The sequence below is a fragment of the Oryx dammah genome, unplaced genomic scaffold, assembly GCF_014754425.2.
Source record: "Oryx dammah isolate SB20612 unplaced genomic scaffold, SCBI_Odam_1.1 HiC_scaffold_23, whole genome shotgun sequence".
In the NCBI taxonomy this organism is placed as follows: Eukaryota; Metazoa; Chordata; class Mammalia; order Artiodactyla; family Bovidae; genus Oryx; species Oryx dammah.
The window spans coordinates 103,352,465-103,372,083 of record NW_024070207.1 but is presented as its reverse complement, the minus strand read 5'-3'; the positions used below and the strand labels follow the sequence as shown (position 1 = coordinate 103,372,083).

Sequence of the window (19,619 nt, the reverse complement as noted above, 5' to 3'; positions counted from 1 at the left end):
GTGGGGAGGTGTCATGAATAAGAATAACAGAATTCAGTAACATATCTAGTCAGGAATGGAGATCGTCAAGCCTCCTCCTTCCTTTGCTGTCCTTTGGAGATAAGCCCTTGCTACAGAATAAAGGAACACAAAGTACCCATAGACATATGTCCAAAGGACCCAAGACACTCTCAGTTTTCAATATCCTTTCCCATTTGCTCTAAACGTGTGCTTGTATTTGTTCAATTATGCAGCCAATTTGACTAGGGAAATACAGCCAGCTTGGTGGGCAACTAATGACCTCCTGCATTCTCTCAGAGGAAGGACAGGAAATGGTGAATTACAGGCTCCTTAGGCAACACTGAAGTCGGATCATGAAGACAAAGCTATGGCTCTTTGAAGCTCTTTGAGAAGAAGTGCAAGAAGACAGGAGAGGCTAGAGCAAAGAAAACCAAAGGCTACTTTCAGGAGGAGCTCAGCAGAGCAGCGGTCCCCAACCTTTTTGGTACCAGGGACTGAGTTTGTGGAAGATAGTTTTTGCACAGACCAGGGGTACATGGGGGTGGCTTTGGGGGTGATTCAAGCGCTTTTGCTGCCACTGATCTGACAGGAGGTACTGGTCCACGGCCCAGAGGTTGGGGACCTTTGCTGCAGACACGTTTCTTTGGGATTGGTATGAAGTGAAGACATGACAGAGCAGAGAAAGAAAGGAGCTCATCCTGACCTTTAGTTGAGGGTCAAGATAACTTACAGAAAGACCGGCACCAACACCAGATTGATTTGGGATTTCTTAGCAGCCCTGAAATATTTTCTTTTTTCTTTCTTTCAGAGAACATACCATTTCACTTTAAGGGAATGGCCTTGGATACTTTGTGTGATGCTTTTGAATGGTGGGGCCGGAGAAGACTTTTGAGAATCCCTTGGACAGCAAGGAGATCAAACCAGTCAATCCTAAAGGAAATCAGTCCTGAATATTCATTGGAAGGACTGATGCTGAAGCTCCAATACTTTGGCCACCTGACGCGAAGAGCTGACTCCTTGGAAAAGACCCTGATGTTAGGAAAGACTGAAAGCAGGAGGAGAAGGGGGCGGCAGAGGATGAGATGCTTAGAAAGCATCACCAACTCAATGGACATGAATTTAAGTAAACTCCAGGAGATAGTGACGGACAGGGAGGCCTGGCATGCTGCAGTCCATGGGGTCGCAGAGTCGGACATGACTTAGTGACTGAACAACAACAAATTATATGTCTTTTGGGGTAAAGTGGTTATCACTGTGCCACAGGTAGATGGACAGGTTTATTCATGTGTAGTCCTAAAAATATTCCCTCCAGTGTAAGTACCTTCCATGGAATGTGCTACAATGATACTTATATAAGATGACTCTTCTTTATGCTAGGGCGCAAGGTAGAGTTGACTATTCTTAGTCAGAAAATCTGGATCTGGAGTTGGTTCTGCCACTGGCTGTCTGAAATTTAGGTCAAGCCATTAGAACCCCTCTGAACCTATGTTTTCTTATCAATCTTCTACATAGCACTTTTAGGAAGATGAAATGGCCCAAAATGCATTGCAGTGCTGTGAAAATGATGAAATGCTAATACAAATGATAGTTTCAGTACTCTTCACCAACACTCCTTGGCCTGGTTGTAATGGTATGGAAGGAAGGTGCAGCAGTAATAAAACAGAACTCTTGACCAATGAAATAGAAAGACAGAGAGCACAACAGACGGTCACATAGTAGAAAAATATTCTTAGCCCTGGGTAACATCAAATTCTATTTATAATACCAATACCAGCTTTTCTTCCTATTTGACTTTGAGTCCTAAAATAATTAAAGACTTAACATAAATGAATACTAATGATACTCAATACAGTAGAGGGAAAGGTTTTATCTACCATGATATTCACTGTCAGTCCTACATATAAAGCCCCAAATAATGTTACCATTAAAACCAACAGAATGCTCAGTATTACCTCCTGAATGGTACCTGTGTGATCTCTTCTCTGTATTCTTGCCTCAGGCTTTTACCAAAAATTTCTGGAGAACCCACTAAATAGTCACACTGTGCTAAGCACAATAGGGGACATTAACATGATTAAGACACAGCCCTTATTCCAAAAGCATTCACTGTCTCCATTAGAGAGAGGTGGGGTGCCGGGGGCGGGAGGAGCAGTGGTGGGTAGCTGATAAAAAAGCTAACTGAAACGAAGTTCATGGAGAAAGATCCAAGGCATTACGAGGATCTAGACAAACAACAGATTACTTCCAAATGCAGGGACCGATTAGTACAGTGATAACCACTTTACCCCGAAAGACATCTAATTTGTTGTTGTTCAGTCGCTAAGTCATGTCCAACTCTTTGCGACCCTGTGAACTAGACAAACGACAGATTATTTCCAAATGCAGCCCCATCTGCTAGGAGCTTGGTGGGGAAAATCATTCTGAGCAATGGCGTGGAGGATGGCAGCTAGGCTAAGAAGCAAGCTTGAGCTGAACCCTGAAAGTGGATGAGAGCAGGACACATTCAGAAACAGTAGTTACAATAAGCACAGCCAGAATCTAGGTACACAAGATGACGACAGTGTAAAAAACCAGGTCAAGAGAAAATTGTGGAAGGCTGAAAATGTCCAGCTGAGAAGCTAGGTTTTTTAAAAAAAAGATGCAGAAATCCAGTCAAGGAAGAATGCCGTGATGGCGCTTGGTACTGGGAAGATGCACAACTACCATCAGTATGGAGGATATACTGGGGGGTGAGAGAGAGACTAGAGGCAAGCCGACCAGATAAGGAGCTCTGGCCACAGGTCAGAGGTACTGAGGGCTACACAGAGGCCTGGGGCAGCAGCAAGCAATGGATGAATGGCAGTTTGCCTTTTCATCTTCAGGTGACACAGTCCCCAAGGGCACTTGGTTCTCAGACATACTGTGTTGCCAAGATGAAGAAGTCTTTGTGCCTTGGGCTAAACCAAAGACATGAAGGTACTCAAGTCCCACAAATTTGAGCCACTGCTCCTTTAGAGACCTGCCTGGTGGCATCTGTCTAAAGAAGGCACACTGAGTTAGAAGTGATCATATGCAAAAGCCTTTCTTAAGCAAGGGCCCTGTGATGTCATACACATAACACAAAAGCAAAGTCCAATGATTCGCATCATCCTGACGCTACACAACATGCCAAACCTTTACATCTTTGTCCTCTGTAGAGTCATAAAACTTTTTTTTTTACCTTTTATAATTTGTCTTTTCCCATGAACATCTTTTTCAAGTGAAGACTGACAACTAGAATTATCTCACTAATCTGCTAGGATGGTGAGCATAAATGATTTCTGTATTTGATGATGGAAAATAAGATGAACTAATTCATCCCCAAATATGACCAGTGAGCCTACTTTCTTAAATGCTTTAAGATAGGTAATATGGCCAAACACATGTACAAATTGTATCATCAGAAAATTAAATGACCTACTTTGTTCTTAAACTCTATTCTCAAATATGAGATCAAAGCCTCTAAAATACATGCAGCAAATCAAATACCACCATGAGCATTCATTTCTTTAATACCTAATGTATGAATTCTTACTTATGCTATTACATTCATTTTCTTCTTTCAGATGACAAAAAAAAGAGACTCTGTAAATGGAGCTAAACAGATTATTGGAGAAAACAGTTAGACATAGAATGACTCTGAGTGAAGATTCCTGGCACTTTTCTATGCAAGTGTATGCGCTCTGCATCCCAATGACAAAGCTAGAAAGAAAACTCACCTGTTTTCTTCCTCAAGATCTGCTAGGATTCTCTCTAGCTCCCCTCTTTCCTCACTCTCTAAGGAAATCAAGATCTGGGCAGGACTACGAGGCTGGCTCAGGGGGGAGTCCTGGTTCAAACTTTGGCAGTAATGCTGGATTAACAAATGTTCATCATCTCTGGAAAATAAAATCAAAGGTTTTGGTTTTTTCCCCCCTTATTTTGCTTTGGGGGGCAGGGACTTGGGCATCTACTTTAAAATTGAAACAGTTATTTGCTCTTAACAATTAATAAGACCCTTTTTCCTGCTTTTAAAGACATTTTGATACTCTTCGGGTTGTGGTTCTACCCTTCTATTGGTGACAATTTCAAGTGTTTCTTGCTCAGATTTTCCATCGAATCTGGGTGGTCGATTTACATGAGTAAATCAATGGCTTGAATTTCTTAACCCCACTGAAGCAGGATGGTAACAATAATGAAACTATACATTAAATGACTATTTCATTCAATTATTGTTTAGCTAGAAAAACAAAAATCAGCAGGGAAAAAAAAGAGCCATTAACGTGACTAATTAAAAGAGGACTGAACAACTCATCCCTTAGAGCAGCTTCGAAAGACTAATCTTCAGGAACAAAGAGGCCAAAGGCTTGTATTTTGGGAGGCAGCTGCCATCTTTCTTTATATCCAGGGATTCTCTAATACACACGAGAAATTATTTTCTAAATGCACTGCCTGTAGCTCCCGAAAAGCCTGCATACCTCTGAGTTACAAGAAATTCATCCTGTTCTTAATGAGAGGCTAAAACCCTTTGCTTCTGGCTAGACATCAATAAGATGATATGTTAATATTTCCCTCTCCACACCTGTTTAATTTCCTTTTCTCATCTCTGACTCTGAGCTGAAAAAATTTCGGATACTTGGGGAAAAAATCCTCCTAATTTAAATGATCTTGGTCCATCTAACTGGTTGGTAAGTTAAAATTAAAATAATGACTGGGTGTTAAAAATAAACATTTAAGTTAAGTTAACCCATCTACCAAATCTCTTCCCCTGACCTGACCCTAAGATTTCATGTTATCCCAAGCAACACTGAGTCAGAATGGATACTATGCCCTCAGAATAAGCTACAGCTAAATTTTGCTTAAAAATAAACCAAACACAGTTTGGCCAGCTAATCTGTTAGCCCTCTTCCCAAATTCTGAAGGCGTATTGTGAGGACTTCCCATGTTTAATTACAACAGATAGTTATAATTCCACTTCTCTTGCTGTTCTCTTGGGCAGTCAATGAATGGCAGCCATTCTTACATAAATACAACTGGAATCACTGTGAATGTCCTACAGCTTCTAACATTCAAATCAGTGATCCAAAGAACCAAATCATTCAGGTTGCTTACATTTAGTTGATTCTTTGTTTATGTATCTTTCTGTCAAAGTAGTTTATATATTAATGCTATTAATATTTTCCCCCACAGCTCAGAAAGAGAATGTACCACAGTTTTATTTGCGGGCAAAGGCTTTTTTGTTTAGTATAACTATGAATGGCTGAGTGTCGACTCTATTATCACCTTGATCACCTTTATGTACCAGAGGAGATGACTTATTCTCATGTCTTCAATAACCAGCAATGTATAAGTGCTACTTGGGTACTATTGCCTTCAGTCTAATCCTTATACAGGCTGTTTCTCATTTGACTGTGACTGTGGGTTGCCACACCAAGTACATGTGATAAATTTACCATTTTTCCCTTTGCCTAGATTCTCTATGACAAAATGGTGAGACATCCATTACTTAGGAAACTAACACCATCATTGTACCTTGACTAGATTTCATCTCTGTAAGTTGTCTCTTCAGTTCTTAGTTTGTCCTCCATAGAAGCTTCTCAATCTGCTCCCTCCACCTCAGGCTCTCGGTTCACAGCAGGACTCCTCAATACTCCTTATGGTCAATACTACCCTTACTCTGTAATGAAGCCTCTGTTCCCCTACCATCGCTGTGTTCTCTGCCACTCTGAACACCACTCTCTCACCTTCTTTAAACTGGACAGGCCTGGTGTATCATCCCACTACAAAACCGTGACCTCAATTTGTACATCCTCTTCTGAAACCCTTCACAAGACTGCTTCAGTTTGTTTAGCTCATGAAGATGCTCAATCGCAAAAGAAACCCTGCTAGCTAGGTTCTCTACAGGAAAATGCCCATCTAGCTACCCCATGGGAATACCAGTGCAGCTATTCCAAGATTATAGTTCTACTGCCCATGGATGGAGCTATCACTTGAAAAAGTAACATCCAGTCCCTTTAAAAATCCCACAGGTTTGGGCAAAGAGTAAACATTTCATACAGTTTCGGTGTTTGAGACCCTGCAATTTGTGGTAGTACAGCACCGAATGAGTGGAAGGCAAAATGTCTGGGAGCTTTTGTGCCACAGTTAGGAGGAGTTCATTCTGTGTTGAGATGCCAAGAGTTAAAGAACAAAAAAGCCAATGAGCGTCTCTCAGAGAAATCTAATGAATATAAATGCTAATTCCTATCTTCTGTGCTACCCTATGTCTAAATCCCTCCAAGCAATTTCATGGTCAGGAACATTTTGTAAAAAGAGACAGGATACTTACATGCTCTCATTAGGAGAGATGCTATCATTTAGATAAGATCCACTGCTGTTTTCCATTTCTGCTAGCCTGATAAAAAACGTAAAAGCTCATTAAAACTTCTGTGACTTCTTAGACTCTACTCAAGACCTAATCGAACATTCCTGAAAACTAAAGGATAACTCATGTCAAGAGGAGAAAGGAATCCTTCATATTTAAAGGATGTGTGTGTTGGCCTAGCTATTTGAGGTGAGTGGTGGACCCCAGCTAGTTAAGCAGCTTTACATTTATGTTATAAATTATAAGAGAAGTTGCATTCTTTTTTCCTCCACAGGTTGATCTTCCTTTCGCTGAGAAGAGGCCTCTGTTTTCATGGGACAAGCTTCCATAACAACAAACACACTCCATACCTTCCACTACCCCATGTGTTTTTAAAGACAATTAAAGCTTTCCACTGATGACAGAATGATACATAGCTAGTTAATACATCCCATGGTTGATAAACACATTCAGCAGTTAAAAAATTGATAAAAGATAATTCACAGTCAGCTCTCTACACATTCTGCCAGCAATTTTTACCATTAAAAACCTCCTTCACCTCAAACAATAATAGTCTTTTTACAACTTGAAAGTTAACCAAACTCTTAACAGATGTACTTAACAGGCATATTTTACAATTAGCAATTTAGTTCTTAGATATAAAAGTTACCTCAAACACAAAGAACGTGAGACAGAAAGGTCCAAGGATTAGGAAAAGTAATGATTCTCTTCTTTACACCACATTTTGTCAAATACACACAGAAATCAAAGCCAATGCTTTCATATTCTGCATATAACACAGTATCATTTCTTCATATACTTATATCTGGTCTAGCAGTTTTCTAAGAAGGGTAGATGATTTCTAAGTCAATTGATTAAACGTGCTCAGTATATAGAACATAACAAAGCTCTCAAAATGTTTAAAGGCCGGGGTTAGGGCAGATTGTTCTGGACTGAAGCGCTCATTGGTGTTCAAAAACAACATGCAGTTGGAATGGCATGCACGTTAGAGGGCAAGGTGATTAGTAGAAATCAGACAAGATTGGGCAAAAAAGAAAAGATTTGTTTAAAATTATTATAGGTTAGCTTTCCTTGGTTAGTTACTTCAATCAATATTTGCCTGGCATTCAACTAGTCTCATACCTGCTAGCATAATGTTCAATGCGTGAATGAGTATCATCGTGTGAAAGCTGAGGGGACGAGGCAGGCCTATAAGGCAGAAAATGTGATTAGTCACAGATACCATCCATTAATGGAGAAAAAAAAAAAACACCCCACAGTTCTGTTATATACATGGCCTAGAATGCTTTCAGCCTAAAACTATGAATAAGGTACACATCTGGTTGTCTCTATATCTTAGATCATCAAGTATTGACAAGCTAGGTTTGACAGATGGTTGGTCATCCTTCTGCTTTTCTCAAAAGCCACAAGGAGGGATCACAAACTTCTCTGGCAAGTTTTAATGATAGAAAAGGTCAAGGAGACAGTCTCTACATGACATTCAGTCTTCCTATCTTGTCATGTCTCATCGTCTATAGCTCTGAAATTGTGTTAGCAGTATATGGTTTAAACTTTACACAGTTTATACCTGTGCCAGTTTTAGCTGCCTTCTTCCTGAAGGAAAACTGTACATTTGCCTAGTACATTTCCAGTCAATGATTTTAGCTCTGGAGAGGCCATTGCAGTCTGTGACCAAGATTCCATGTATCAAGAAGTCTTGGTCTGCACAATTTTGTAAAGAAGGAATATATCTACCACATTAGCAGCGGGACTGTACTGCTACTTGGTAGAGTAAAACTGAAGGGCCCCAAATTATAATGTGATGCTTTAAAAAAAGAACTACTAACTTCAATAGAATGTCACAGTACCTGAAATATTTCTTATTAGGGACACTGTGTGCTAATGTACAGAGCGAAAAGTGAGAGGAGGATTAGCATTCATAGTCTATTTACTTTGTGGGTAAAAAAAAACCCTACTTTTTTGGCTTCACAGATGAAGATTTTGGTAGGGTTGACATGTTTTCACCTTTTCATACCTGATCTATTAATTATCCTTCAAGTTTTTATAGTATCTTTCAGATTAACCTTAGGGAAAAAAATCTATCTGTTCTGAAAACCAGTTTGGGCTTGTGCTTTTTTGTTTTAACTGGAATAGGACAAAAAGGTCTCTTCCATTTCTCTCCTGACACAGAATGCCCTTAGGTAAAGGCATGAGTCCAAAAGTCGACAGTGATCTATTCAGTAAGGACTAGTTTAGTCCAGTGTCTAAGCAGCATTCAAGAACTTGGTCAGAACACTAAGAAGAATATGTTTTTTTCTTACAGTTAAAAAAAAAAAGGAAAACATGTAGTTACCTATGTTTACATAGGAAATATAGTAGAAATCTGTGTTTCTTAAAGAAGACACAACATTATAAAATGGCTATAACACACTACATAACCAGGGAACTGAAATCTTGCCTGAGAGATAAATGTCTCATTTATGAAACCAATGTTGTCTACGTCAATTGTCACCAGACTCAAACTTGGAATAAACTACAAAGATGCTAAAATTGTCATAAGAGAACAAAAGGATGGCTACCCAATTTACCAGGCAGATCCAAAGATATTCAGGTAAATCTTCACTCTAGTTTTGGAGATAATCTGCTAGTTTGTTAAAACCCTGGAATAGTCCATTATTAGAAAAATGCCAAGGTTTGCTTGGAAATATTCACTGCAGGTCAAGATAACTGAGTACTTGGATTAATTGGTTTATAAGCCCTATCTCCTGGAACAGACCAGTCTTTCAATTATATACTTCTTAGAAGCTAAAAGCCCACCATCAAGAAAAACATATTAGTGTTTCTCCTTTGTAACAGTTACTACCTTGGTAGTGTAGAGAACAAAAAAACATGAGATGTTGGAGCATAACTGCACTAAGAAAGCTCAGCATGTAACTGCAAAACACTTTAATAAAATCTTAAACAGGATATCTTATGCAAAGCTTTAATTCTTAGCCTTGAGGATATTTCCATGTTATTTTTCTTATTAACGTATGTAGCACCTAACACAGCATGCTTAAGCACAAGAACTCATAAAAACCAAGAAATCTAAAAAATATATATATACACACACACACTAAAGGAGGTATTTATGAAACCAGAAAACGAGCCAAAAGGGAATACTGGTCAGAGAAGAATCATCTAAAAACCAATAACTAGTGAAAGTATAAAACTACTTAGTCCAGAAACAAAGCTAAATGCAAAGCCTTCTAAGCACTTTTCCAAGGGAAGGTAAAAATACTGTTATCCCTTCTCACTTCCTAAATATAAAGTGATAGATCCCCTGAAGGATTATTCCTGTTATTGTTAATGGCCAATTCCATCCCCTCCACCACCATTTTCTCATTATCTGTGACAACTCCACTAATAAATTTTCAAGGCAGAAGAGCTCAAAGAATATTCTTTGACCATCTCACTTGTGGACAAACAATATAAAAGGTTTATGCCAGGTGTACTTTCAACTAAGGTGACAAATCCAGGTAAATAAGGGGTTTTTCTCTAAGGAAAAAAAGATTTGTATCTCAGTAAATTTTCAAATTCTATGATCCATCCTGAATGGACTAAATGCTGTCACTGTCATAGGATTTCTTAATATCAAATAGAATTCTTGCAAGATAAAGCACTCTAGGACCTGACTCTGCCTCAAGAGAACAGCTTTACAACTTATTTTCTAAATTATTTACCACCCCATAAATACAGACTTTAATAAAATTATACATATTACAGGGACTTTAGCCTGCTGGGTTTGTTTTCTTCCTCAAAATTAGAATTTCCCACTATTTCTGAGTAATGCAGCATACTTTTTATGGGAAGGCAAAGTGCGGGCAGGTTTCAGTTGTAGAGAATATACTTTTAAAGACAAACACCCTCTACTTAAAATAAGTTACATTAAACTGACTCCCTGAATGCTTCTCGTTAGCTTATGGATAGAATAAACTTCCTAATTAGTCATTCTTTATTATGCTGTGCTACCTCTGACTATGTGTTTTTAAAAAAATTACCCTTTGGCATATTTGTCTTTTGGATTTTTAAGTTGGTTAGAACTTATTCCAACACAGAGAAAATTCATTTGCTTATCAGGATCCAATCTGGCTGAGAATTTCAGTATATTATTTTTTAAAAGTTCTTTATTTGAGAAAGGTTTTACCTTCGGTAAACATATAGATTAGCTGGGATAGGGAAAATAATTACCAATAGCAAGTAACATAGCTGAATCTAAATAACTCCCCAAGTTGTTTAAGCATAATTAGTAAAGAAATCAAATATAGTAACCATATCTCAAAATTAAAGGGCACAATAATGTGGCTTTAAAGAAGAAAGGAAAGCCTCACACTTCCTTTAGGCCAATAAAGACTTCAAATAAACTTCAATTAACAGTTTGTACTTATCACGACAGGATTTTTTAAAAAGGACCTACTTTAAATTTAATTATATGGTGGAATAAAAAAGACCCAATAAAGATAAACTGAATTCTTATATAAGTTCACTTTTCAAATTAGTCATTTCCTTCTTATATATAATAGAACTGTCTGACTTTTTAATATTTTAATAAAGTACATTGTGAAATACCAAAATTTTGTTATAAACCCCCCCACACACACACTGTAACTTTAAAACAATGCACTTTGCTGATATATAAATCACAGACTCTATAGTTTTCTAATGACATTCTAAATTCTGAGATAAGTCAATAAATTATTTATTAATATCAAATATTAGTATTATTAATAAGACACACCAATAGTAATAACAAAGACTACAGTACACTTTCCTTCCAGTGTAAATGTATGTTTATGAGCTGGGTATTTAGCTTGGAGAAGAGAGCAAAGTGACTGTAGGTCAAAACTGAGAAACTCATATATATATATATATATACAGACACACACACACACACATATATATATATATATATATATAAAGATTAGTCAAATAGCATGGCATTAGCTGATAAAAAGACCACATGCCTCATTGAAATTATTCAACCATACTCAACATTATACCATGAAACAAACTTTGCTGGTTTTTAATGGTCCACTTATAACAGGCCCTAAAGAATAAAGCATCATCCTTTTGAAGGTCCTAAAGCACTCAATCTCTAGAAATATGACTAAAGAATATTATTATGTAATCAGAAGGCTCTTCCCTGCTTACAAGGAAAGAGCATATAAACAAGTCTGCCAGGAACAGAACTAACAACTCAACAATTTCTTTGATGTTACTTTGACCTCCAGGCCACGATTTCTGCTGGTTTTCATTTGACCAGGTGAGGACCCTAAAACCTCACTGACTCTCCTGATCTGTGGCAAAGGGCACCCTCAAAGTCTTAGCAGGGGAAAAATTTTGAAAGGAAGGAAGGGAAATTAAAATGTACTTAAAACAAACAGAACAAAAATTTTTTAAAAATCAAGCAAGCGAATGTGTTCGTGCTAGCAGCACCCTTCAGCGCAAGTACTCACGCAGAGTCTACCGGCCAGAAGTTGATCAGAGTAACAGGACTGCAAAACAAAAAATGAGGTGGTGAAGAGAGACACAGGCAAACTCAGCCACACACACACGCACAAAAAAAAATTACTGAAAGGTCAAAATAAATGAAACCCAATTAAGTATGAACCATGAAAAGCAACGGCCAGACAAAGGTGAAAGGTGAATTAAAAGAAAACCAGTGGTGCGACTGCCGTCAGAGTCACGGAAAACAGAAGAGAAGGTTCAAAAGAGCTGAAGACAAGACCATCACTTGGATCTAGTGAGTCATAACTACTTACTGTGAAGGCATTTCCTGTGACCATTATTTTCTTTCAAGTAGGAAAAAGTGACTAGCTACGACCACACAATCTGATACAAAAAGACACACGCCTACTGATTTGTGAGGGGGGAGCATCAAAATGAAATCTTGGAGTCACTCATTTGTAAACAGTCCCGTATTTCTTACAAGCCTTTGTAAGGTAATTGGGAGCCAGAATATGGTGTTTTTTTTCCCCTGTGAGATACAGTTTAACTTTTCGAAAGGGTCACTGTTCACGGGACAATTGACATGGAAACTGGTAACTGAACGTCAGCTTGCTTTTCTCTTTACAGCTACAGTAAATCTAAAGAAAGAAATAGGAGAGACTGTTTGCATTTGGGAGTGAAGGAAGGTATTCAGGTGAGAGGAGCTCAAATATATGTCTAAGAGGCTGCTGTGCTCTGGCCACTACTCACGTTTCCATGTTGTCCCCCTCTAAGACCGTCTGCACTGGCAGGTAGCCCATTCGGGGATGCTTCGCAAAATACCTTTTGGTGCGAAATTTGTTTTTTAGTACCTTGGCAAAGTCTCGAACATCTTCTCCCGATGTAGTCTGAAATGGAAATCATGAGGAGATCAGACTTGGGGCGGGGTTTGGAATGGAAAGCACTTCAGTGCTCTGCCTTAAGGTACTTGTCTTATAATTAAGAGCAGAAGGAGGCGAGAGCAAAGGCTGAAATCACACAAAACGGGCTTTGACACCAGACCTGCCCTTTACTAATGGGGTTAACGGGGGTGAGTTATTTACCTACCCAAGGCTCCAATCATCTACAAAACTGAAACAAGAATGCCTCAACAAGTTGTGATGATGAATCAATGAAGTCTCAGCTACTAGGCTGCTTGACAAATGGTAATTAATAGACGTCTGGAGGTCAGAGAGTTAAACTTCAGTTTTGCCACACCTTACAGTATTTGTAAAACAATATCTGTCAATGTTGCTGTCAGATTTTACCCACTAAGTACCATTCGATTCACAGCATGGTACATTCTCCATCATTGAATACCTTTTCAAAAGGAATCAAAGTGAGGAAGACAATGAAATAACTAGGAGGATCGCTCTGAAGATGCAAGAGAGAAAAGCTCTAAAGCAGAGATTCTCAAACTCTGATGTGTTGGAAATCACCTGCAGATCTCGCTAAAATGCCGCTTTTGATTTAGAAAGTCCAGGGTGAGGTTTGAGGTTCTGCACTGCTAATAAGCTCCCAGGTGATGCCAAAACTGCCGGCCCACAGATGGCGCTTTGAATAGCTAGCAGCCAGTGTTGAAGGAATACGAGATTTACACCCAGGTCTGTGTCCACCAAGTCCACACCCTTTCCACTTCACTAGTGATTTTCCTTTTCTTTCTTTATTAAGTTAATATGTATTGGACTAGAGTTGCTTTACAATGCTGTGTTAGCTTCTGCTGTACAGCAATGTGAATCAGCTATACATATACATATATCACCCCTTTCTTGGATTTTCTTTCCATTTAGGTCACCAGAGCGTTGAGTAGAATTCCCTGCGTTATACAGTAGGTTTTCATTAGTGATCTATTTTATATAGTGTCAATAGTGTATATATGTCACTCCTAATCCCCCAATTCATGCCACCACCACCCTTGGTGTCCATATGTGCATCACCAGCAGTTTTTCAAAGTTCTATTGGCCACTTAACATTTCCCCAAGACAATAACTTAAGAGATGACTCCAGTACTTAATTATAGAAACTTGGGCAAACTTTTTAAGCCCAGAATGTCAAGAGTCCTCAACTGTAAAAAGGGGATAAAAATAACACCTGTCTCAGAGTAGTTTCAAAGGTAAATGCCTAGCATTTAATGGTAAGTGTTAGTATGTTAAACAGACAAAAGATGAGCAAGATTCATTTAAATGGTGGATTACAAATTTCAGGGAACCTACATTACTCCTCCTCCATACTCAATGTGCCCCATGGCCCTAACACCTCTACACACAACAGCTAGGGATGTGGAAACTAAACGTGAAAATGTCTTCTCTACAACCCATGCAAATAGAAATGAAAACTATTGCTTTACCCAACAGTGTGTGTGGAGTGTCTATGACATTCTGCGTGTGCCAGGCATCGCACCAGGGATAAGGTCAATCCCAGAGTCTGCAATTTGGAGCTACTTGAATTGGGCAACATCTGGGGAACTGAGCAATCATAGCATCACAGATCATCTGCAACCTGGAGAAAACTGAAACTTCTCCCAGGTGAGCTGACTCAAGCTCAGGGACACACCTACTTACCGGAGTGCAATATTCCACCATGGGATAGTGCATTTTATGGCCTTTTGCAACGCGGCCAGAGAAAAAGCAGCTTTGGCAGATGTCATAATTAAAGTGCTTTAGACTTCTGTACCTGGTAAAGCACAAAAACAAACATGTATGTATCTCTTCAGATCAAATTCCCAAAGAATACCCCTTAAGAAACCTCCTTCCATACTGTTTTAATTCTAGAAACAGAATGCTATGTTTATTAATCCCTCAAGGTAAGTGATTAAATTCCTACCTCCAGATTTTTCTGGCACTTTACCTGCAGTATTAAAACATTTTGGCAGAAACATCCTGTAAACATTTGGAGGGAGGGGAGAAAAACTCAGCTCTTGCTTAAACTCCACTGGGAACTCTTTCAGATTAAGTAGGAAGACACTGGCAAACTTCTAGGCTTTTGAAGACCAAATACTGGAATTTAAAAGAACTCTCAGAAAGGACAGACAGATGCATTTCAGGCCCATCCCCCACTCATCAAAAGGGCACCAACATTTCCTGAGGGAATTATTTTTTAAAAAATTATATAGGTAAAGCAATTTCATAAGACAAAAGAAAATTCAGCAAGAAGTCTCAATTAAAACAAATCTTACTTTACATTTTCTGATTGATGGACATGATTCATTTTTCAGAGTTACTTGGATAACCTCTTTTATCTGTCTCTCTTCAGAAATCCCTCACCACCTTACCCCCATATGAAAATGGAAACCCCAAGAAAAGACACAATTTGGGTGAGATGAAAGGATTCATAATCTGGAAGTACTACACGCTACACATCCCCCCATTCTCAGAATACTCTATTCTTGGTTTCATACTCTCCCTGCCTTGTGCTTTTTCAGATAAGACTCTGAGCCAATTCAAATAAACATATTCCTCATGTCACATATGGGAATGTGGGGAAAAAGCTACTGTTTTAAGATCCTAGTCATCTTCTAAGAATGGGGAAAAGGAGGAAAGAGAAGTGCTGATTCCTAAAATAATTCACTTTCATAAGGGCAAAAGAACTGAATGTCAAAATGTTCTCTTAGACCCTCCAAAGCATTCTCCTTTTGCATTTTATAAAATCCACCCTCTGCTTTGTCTACAGATCTTACCAGTGAAGGAAGCTAAGAAAAGAAAGGTAAGAAATGCAATGTAGTCCCCTGGAGCTCCCGCTCCCCGCTGCCCCAAGGCATCACTCTTACCCGCAGAAACCAGGAAGGAGAGAAGGTGTCCTTTGCTAGCACTGCCTACTCAATGCTGTCTATCTAGGCTTCAGAAGCCTCTGAAGGTCTTTGTAAAACCTCTTTGTACACAGCATGAAGTATGGAAGGGGCACAGTGAATAAAAGGCACACAAATGGTAAAATGTAATTATTAGAAACAAAATAATGAGACAAGTCTCAGCATAACCAGCGATGAGTATTTACTTAGCTGGTAAGTGGATCCTGAACAGGCAGAGGATGCTACAGCCAGTTTACAACTTGATGGCTTATTCATCACTATGGCAACCTCGAGGTTGATTCAGATGTTTAAATACACTATCATTTCAGAATTTGGGTTTGGGATTACTGTTCATGAAGATTCATTCATTTAAAAATACTCCATCTCCCCAGACAGGTCAGCAAGACTGAAGATTTAAAAGCCAAGTGTTTTCTGGGACATTTTAAGAAAGTCATAATAATAATAACCTACAATGTTTCCTACTTCTTGCACTTTTAAATTTATAAGGAACATTTTCTTGTTTTAGTGGCTTTGTGAATTTACTTGCACACTTTAGATTCCCTCAGAAGTTCATTAGGAGACTATGAAAAGAATGTAATCGGATTCACAGATCAAGAGGTATGTTCTAGGCTGCTCTAAACAATTCTGGTTACTTTAGGGCAAGAAAAGTGGTATAGAGTGATTAAGAGACTGAGCTACCATGACAAGTCTCCCAAAATAGAATCATTCCTTAGTTTTATAACAGATTCTGGGAGAGTTTCTATAAACAGAAAAGAGCATGGCGAAAAAAAAGAGATGATCAAAATGTCTTGGTTCCAGGAAAGAAGAGACACAGTTAACCTGTGTATACTCGATGAACGAAAATCTCGGTGGAGACAGGGAGTCCGTCCTGATCGATGAAGAACATGGCTCTGCAGAGCTAAAGAGGGAAAGCAGAGAGGGCCACCTATCTCATCAAGCAGATCCACCAACATAACCCAGTGCTCAGGGGGGTGACAGCAGGGATCCAGGCTCCAGCCTGGTCACCTCCTCTCCCACCATGGAGAGGAACAGACTAACAGCAACTGGCATGGTGGGTAACAATGCACTAATAGCAACTGGCATGGGGGGTGTAACAGGTCAAGTCACACAAGGCTGAGAAATGATACGACCAAAATGACATTGGGGGGCTTCTGCCTACCTGAAGCCGATGATCGGACACTCCTTGCAGATGTTACACTTGGCCTGATGCTTGGCAGTCTCCGCGGCAGCTACTCTGTGCAGGACAGGTAGCCACACCATGGACTGGGGTTCTAGTCTCATCCAATCGAGGAAGAGTGCCGCTTCGATCTCAGGCTTATTATTAGCCTGCAGAGACAGGAGGCCGGAGAGTGCAAGGAGAGAAGATAAGAAAGTAAAGGAGGCATATGTCATTTCCGGTGATGCATCAAATAAAGAGCCAAAGTGGTACAGTGAGGCCCACTTTTCACAGCCTGATTCTGCAAATGTCCCCTCAACATCCACACGAGCCCTCTGACACATGGCAGTCTGGGAAACTGCCATGACCCTGTTTGGCTACTAGATGACAAGAAAGCAAAGCAAACAAATGCAAAAAGTAAAGTATAATACACCCCTGGGAGAGACTATATCTTACTCCAGTTTGGGAAGAGATATATAAAACTTAGCTATAAGTAAAAAGGAAGTTCTTATTGATAAAATTTCAAAAGACAGAGAGAGAAAAAAGAAACCTCAAGGAACGATTGATCCTTTTTTTTTTCTTTCCCCTCCAGTGAATCTGTTTCTCAGTGTTTCTTACAATCGTAATGAAGAGGCTTTACAATTCACTTGGTCCCAAAGCTTCATTTTACAGACAAGAAAACTGAGATGTAGATGAGAGAAATGGCTTTTCAAAGGCCAGACAGCTCCCTGGCAGCAGGAGTGAGTCTAGCATTGAAACCTCCCACTCTAGTGCTCTCTTCATGGCGACCTGTTGTTTCTCTGTCTAACTCTAGTTTTCTGTTTTTCAGAGTTTAATAAATACTGTGCCTCCCAGTGAGTCTAATGATTTTAGAAAATTCAAAATATATTTATCCATCATTTGATTGGTATGTTATTAACCACTTTTGGGGGGTTTGTTTTCCATTGCTTCCTCCAATCTCAGATCTCCCATCTGGAATCAGTTCTGTTGGCAGTGTATCTTTTAGTATTTCCTTTAGTAAGTGTTGATGGTGAATTTCTCTTTTGTTTGCCTGAAAGTCTCTTTTATCCATATTCTTGATAGTTATCCTCATTGGGTAATGATTTTTAGACTGAAAGGGGTGTTTCATTTGTTTTGATTTTGTTTTAGCACAGTGAAATATTATTTCACTTTTATTTCACTTTCTCTGCTGCTAACCATTGACAAGTCAGCCATGATGCTATTGGTTCCTTGAAGGTCATCTATCCTTTTCCTGTCTCATCTTGTACTTCTAGGATTTTATTGATACTTTTTAGGATTTACTAGGCTTCAGGAATCTGTGGGTTAGAGTCTTTAGTCAGCTCTGGAAGCTTCTCAGTCATGATCTCAACAAATACTGCCTCTTTTCCATCCCTTCTCTCTGCTTACGGGAATCCATTAGATCAATGTTAGACTTTCTCAATCTAACTGCCATTTCTCTGAGCAGGCCTTCCCTAAGAAAGTGCCTTCTCCAGAGACGGTCTTCATTTGCTTTTTCCAAGAACCAAAGGGTGCTACCTATTTTGAGATCAATTTACACTGAATATATGATGGGATATTTAGGATCATACACATAATAAGTATATGAACTGCAAACTCATGGTGCTTCTCTTGGAATGTGGTGTGCTAATAAACAATGTATTCACACTTTAGGCAGACAAGAGTAGGGTCATTGGGCTGTAACACTCACCACTTCGGCAGTACTCCAGGAGTAACCCCCAATTATTAACTCAGCAACATTATAATGAGCTGTTTAACCTTGAATTCCTAGCTGCAAAGTGGCATAAATTCAAGCTACTGATCAAAAGCTTCTGTTGAGTACTTCGTTCTAGATAGAATACTATCACAGAGGTAATGTACTTTGTGAACATTTTCTTAAAAGCTAAAAAAGAATTATAGAACCTGACGATGAAAGGGACCATGGACGTGAATTCCTCCTTCTGGAATGGCACCACAGAGCTGTAAGACTTTTGACGGTCACCACGTCCAAACTTATCCAATGCCAGTATGTTCTCATAGCCGCCATACAATAACTAACCATCCATGTGAGGAAGAAAACATCCTCCATGGACGATCTTGAACATTTGTGTACAGGTACCCTTGTCATAAGTGTTTCATCACACTGAACTGAAATCCATCAGCACAGCCAATAGGAGGAGAGGCTCCAGAGTCCAACCACGAGAGTTCAAATCCCAGTTTTGCCACTGATTGTGTTACTCTGGGAGAGTAACTTTATCTTTCTGTGTCTCAATTTTTCTCTGCCATGAAGTGGAACTATTTATAGGACCTACCTTGTAGGGCTGCTTTAATATTTCAATGAAAGACACTTGAACAGTGGCACACAGTGAGAGCCATGTCAGTCAGTGTTTGCTATTGTTATGTCACTATCACTATACATCTGACCAGAAACATCGAAGTTCTCAAGCTTTCACAAATCTCTTTCAATATTTTACCAGAGCTGTCATGTCTGTCCATGGCCCTTCATCCCTATTTCTCTTATTTCTTCCTCATATGACAGGGCATGGTTTGCCATTGTCCTTTAGAACTCTGTTCTCCAAAATATGATGTGCTGTGAATGGTACTGCCATCTCTCTGGACAGTATAATTGGATGACTTTCTTTTGTTCTGTACTAGAGGCTCCCACAGTGCTTCCACTCCACTAAAATCTCTGGGTCAGTGTTTCCCAGTGTGTCCAGAAGATCAATGACCCAGCAAGATGTTTCAAGAAGAGAAGGTCAAATTAATTACAGACACATTGCACATTTTATCTGTCACTTAACGCATGCTAACATACT

At 39.2% G+C, this 19,619-nt stretch overlaps 1 protein-coding gene across 12 annotated transcripts in view; it reads right to left on the bottom strand.

Annotated features, from left to right (window-relative positions):
• DMD (dystrophin) overlaps positions 1-19,619 on the bottom strand; it is a 2,254,125-nt gene that overhangs the window by 55,736 nt on the left and 2,178,770 nt on the right. For 9 of the 12 annotated variants that reach the window (XM_040266338.1, XM_040266336.1, XM_040266333.1 and 6 more), the window contains 7 exons: positions 16,810-16,976; positions 14,407-14,518; positions 12,578-12,714; positions 11,836-11,874; positions 7,484-7,549; positions 6,326-6,391; positions 3,738-3,896 (listed from right to left, as the gene is read on the bottom strand). In XM_040266338.1, coding sequence (XP_040122272.1) covers positions 3,738-3,896; positions 6,326-6,391; positions 7,484-7,549; positions 11,836-11,874; positions 12,578-12,714; positions 14,407-14,518; positions 16,810-16,976 — 746 coding nt within the window. The remainder of the gene's footprint in view (positions 1-3,737; positions 3,897-6,325; positions 6,392-7,483; positions 7,550-11,835; positions 11,875-12,577; positions 12,715-14,406; positions 14,519-16,809; positions 16,977-19,619) is intronic. The other 3 variants (XM_040266334.1, XM_040266344.1, XM_040266342.1) reach the window with 1 other exon arrangement.